The sequence below is a fragment of the Phalaenopsis equestris genome, unplaced genomic scaffold (genome assembly GCF_001263595.1).
Source record: "Phalaenopsis equestris unplaced genomic scaffold, ASM126359v1 Scaffold000289, whole genome shotgun sequence".
Classification (NCBI taxonomy): Eukaryota; Viridiplantae; Streptophyta; class Magnoliopsida; order Asparagales; family Orchidaceae; genus Phalaenopsis; species Phalaenopsis equestris.
Window position 1 is genome coordinate 3,276 of NW_018164731.1, and position 3,710 is coordinate 6,985.

At 32.9% G+C, this 3,710-nt stretch overlaps 1 protein-coding gene across 1 annotated transcript; it reads right to left on the minus strand.

Moving 5' to 3' along the window:
• Nucleotides 1–836: 836 nt before the first annotated feature.
• Nucleotides 837–1,564, minus strand: LOC110025118. Its single transcript, XM_020725404.1, has one exon. It carries the CDS (start codon nt 1,506–1,508, stop codon nt 972–974), a length of 537 nt encoding a protein of 178 aa, XP_020581063.1. The 5' UTR covers nt 1,509–1,564; the 3' UTR covers nt 837–971.
• Nucleotides 1,565–3,710: the final 2,146 nt, after the last annotated feature.

Here is a 3,710-nt window from a genome sequence, read left to right on the forward strand (position 1 = left end):
TTTTATACCAACATAACACATATATGTAGCACCTAAACTTTAAGTTTTTTACAAAAATGCCACCTTCCCTATCTTAGCCACATTTTCTATGCATGAAAATGTGTATTTCATTTTTAAAAGTTAAAAATTGGGGTATTTTTTATATGGTGTAAAAGATTTGGATGATATAAATATAAAAAAAAAATTGCATATGTAAATACATAAGAATTGTGTGAGATGAATGTAAATTGTAAAAAAATATAATAAATCCATATTACTATTGCACTAAACTATAACAAAAAAAGCATTTACGTATATACCATATTAATTCTATTTTTTTATATATTTAACACAAACTTCTAACATTTATAAATATTACACCCAAATCTTTAATTTAATTTAAGAAAAAAACTATCATTCATATTTAATTTTAAAAATAAAATACAATTTCATGAAAAGATTTATACCCCTATATTATAAAATTTTCACATAACAACCCCTCAAAATATTAAATAAATATTTTAATCATTCAAAATTTAAATAATGTTTTAAACATTTTTTTTCATTTCATGAAATTTTTAAATTTAAATTTTGAATGATTAAAATATTATATCTAATATTTGAGGGGCTTGATATGTAAGAACAGCCATTATCATAATAATATATATAATAGTTTAAGTATTAGATAATGTAGAAATTAAATTTTCAGTGCATAAAATTTCTCTCTATATATATTTTTTTATTGTCACAACTGTCCCCGAAAACAACATATTTTACAAATATACCAGCAGCAGAAAATTCAAAATTGCACCAAATAAAATCTATTTTGTTCAAAACTCACATTTTTATATTCCGAAAGTCAATTTTTTTAAAAAACAAAAAATACACCTTTCCAGAAATTTATCTTCTCCGACTTTCCCAAATTCACAAAAAAACTGTCGAAGTCAAAAATAAATTCAAAAAAAAACAAAAAATAAAAAAAATTTCTTCATTCACTGCGCCGGCAGCGATTCCGGCCGCCAGCACAAATCCGAAGAATCAAAAAGCCCGCCGTCAAACGAAACGGCAAAGCCGTCGCCACCGTCCTCCGGCGCACCAAACTTCTCCTCCGACGGAAAACCGAATTCCGTCAACTCGTCGTACCAAAGCGGTATCTCCTCCTCCTGAAACCCCCAGATCTGATCAAATCCCTCCGCCGGCTCAACATCCTCCTCCGTCCACGCCGCCGCCGGAACCGCTTGCGCCGTCTCCGGCGGCGGAAGACCTAGATCGTCGTCCGACGCCTCAAACAAATACCCGATCTCCGCTTGCCGATCTTCATCATTCTCCGTCGGCATGGCGATCTCCTCCTCCAGGCTTTTCATCACTGTGGCCAAATCTAGGCTCGCCGGATCCCGTTCTCCGGCATCAACATCGTCTTCTTCGAGAATACCGATGAGGACATCGGCATCGGCATGGAGACGCTTAGACTCCGGAGATTCCTCCGGCGACTCCTCACGGCTCCTCTTGTTCCCGATGCAGTTCTCCATTGAAAAGAATGAAGAAACAGATTTTGTAGAGATGGAGAGAGAAGTAAATGAGAGCGGGGGTGTTTTGGGCAGGCTGAGTATTCATTTGACGCTTATATAGGACGAGGGGTGTGTTTAGGGTTTAGTTTTTTTTTTTTAAATTTTATATTTAATAACAATTATAAATAACAAAAATTTCAAAAAAAAAAAAAGAAAAGGTAGAAAAGTTGGGGTGGGGAGATCGAGATTCTTCGGGCATATGGCGTTTGAATGGGTTATTAAAAACGTTTAAGTTCCGGATTGCAAAGGATTTGGCGTCCGGGACGATGGTGCCAGCTCGGCTTGGCTCCAGCCGCCGCCAAGCTAACCGGAAAAATGAAATAATTATTTATTTTTGGTCAGATAATTCATAAAAATGTCATTAAAGGATGATTCCTATAGTTATAGATGCATAAGATATATTGGGCCGAGAATTTAACTACATGTCGTTAATTGCTCAATAATTGATTTAAATTATACATCTATATATATAGTATGATATAAAACTTTTAAGATGATATTAATGGAGAAAATATATTTTTATTTATACGAAAATATTTTTGTATTAATACTCATTAATTAAAATTTTAAAAATAGCTCGTAATTTAAGCTGTTATCTTTTTTAACCTGCTTTAAAATGCTGAGTAATTAATTTATTAAAAAACAGACCTGGAGCCCTGCAGCTGTCTCAACAAATCTAGCCATGGTAGGGACTTGCCTTTCATGCATTATTGTTGTTATACATAAAATAAATTGAAGTTATATTATGATTGATCGATAAAACTTGGAAGATTCTCTATTATGAGTTAATCGAAATAATCGTTAAAACTGATACTATTATCGTCGAATCATTTCTTATTGGATTGTCATTTTGCGTGTTCCTACACTGAGTGAGTCGTTCATTTGTTTATTCGATCGGCCATCGTAGTTCGATCCATCAGAGAATTTACTTCATATCTGATTCAGTATAATTTGTTCATATAATATCTAACATATAATTAACTTAATATAACAATATTTGTTATTAAAGTAATTATGTTGAAAAGTGGGCAGTAGGCCTGCCCGTGCCAATTACAGCAAGTCAAGTTGATGGTGGGCAAGGTGGGCAAGGAGGGCAAATTTTTTTAGCAAGTCAAGTTGATGGTGGGCAAGGTGGGCAAGGTGGGCAAGGAGGGCAAATTTTTTTAAAAAACCCTCTCCTATCACGGAAATTATAAAGTCGAGGGTGGGTAAGAAGCGTTAGGTGCGCCCCTGTTCTTACGTGATATGAACTAGTTAGGTGTTATAAATGTAAGAAATAAAATTTAAATGTTGGTGCTGAATTGTGTAAGACAGAAGAGAGAGAGAGAGAGATGGTAGCCGGTAGAGAGAGTGAGGACTGCACATTGATTTGCCCCTATTGGCCTAATTGGGCTATTCCCGTGCTCTTATGATCTTATTTATATGATCGAATCATTAAGAATACATGAGAAAAGTGCGGGGCCCAAACTTCCCCATTACATGGAATGATATCTTATTTATATGGGATGCAGTATAATATTAAGATTGAGTCGATCGATAACCATCGACTCACCTATGCAAAATACATAAAATAACATGTACTGCATCCTTCGACGCAGTTGGGACGCAGTTTGGCTGCTGGGTCGTCTTTATAGGTCAGTCGATTAATTTGGGTTGTGTAGGTTGAGTCGATCGATAAGTTGATTCAATTGTCCAATTAGATATGCATCTATCAATGTAAACACCTTGAAAAAAAAATAATAAAATAATAATAAAATAATAAAAATAATAAGAAATTAAAAAATATAATAATGAAAAAATTAAAAAATATAATAATTAAGAAAATAAATAATATCGACCTCAAGGTGATTTTATTGAATTAAGAAAATAAAAGCATAATTTAATAATCTCCAAATATTTTAAAGTTTAATAAATTTTCTTAAATTGTAATATATAAAAAAAAAAAAAAAACCTTCTAGAAAACCACATAGGTCAAAAACACCCTAAGTAAACTTAATTTTTTGTAACATATAAACAACATTCTTCTAAATCTATCTTAATAACATTGGACAAATGCCCAAATAAAAAATATTTATGATATTAAAATCATCATGATTGAGTTAACGTTTAATTGAGCCCAATTGCACATTTGGTTCAATGAAGCCAGCCTATATAACAGATCAA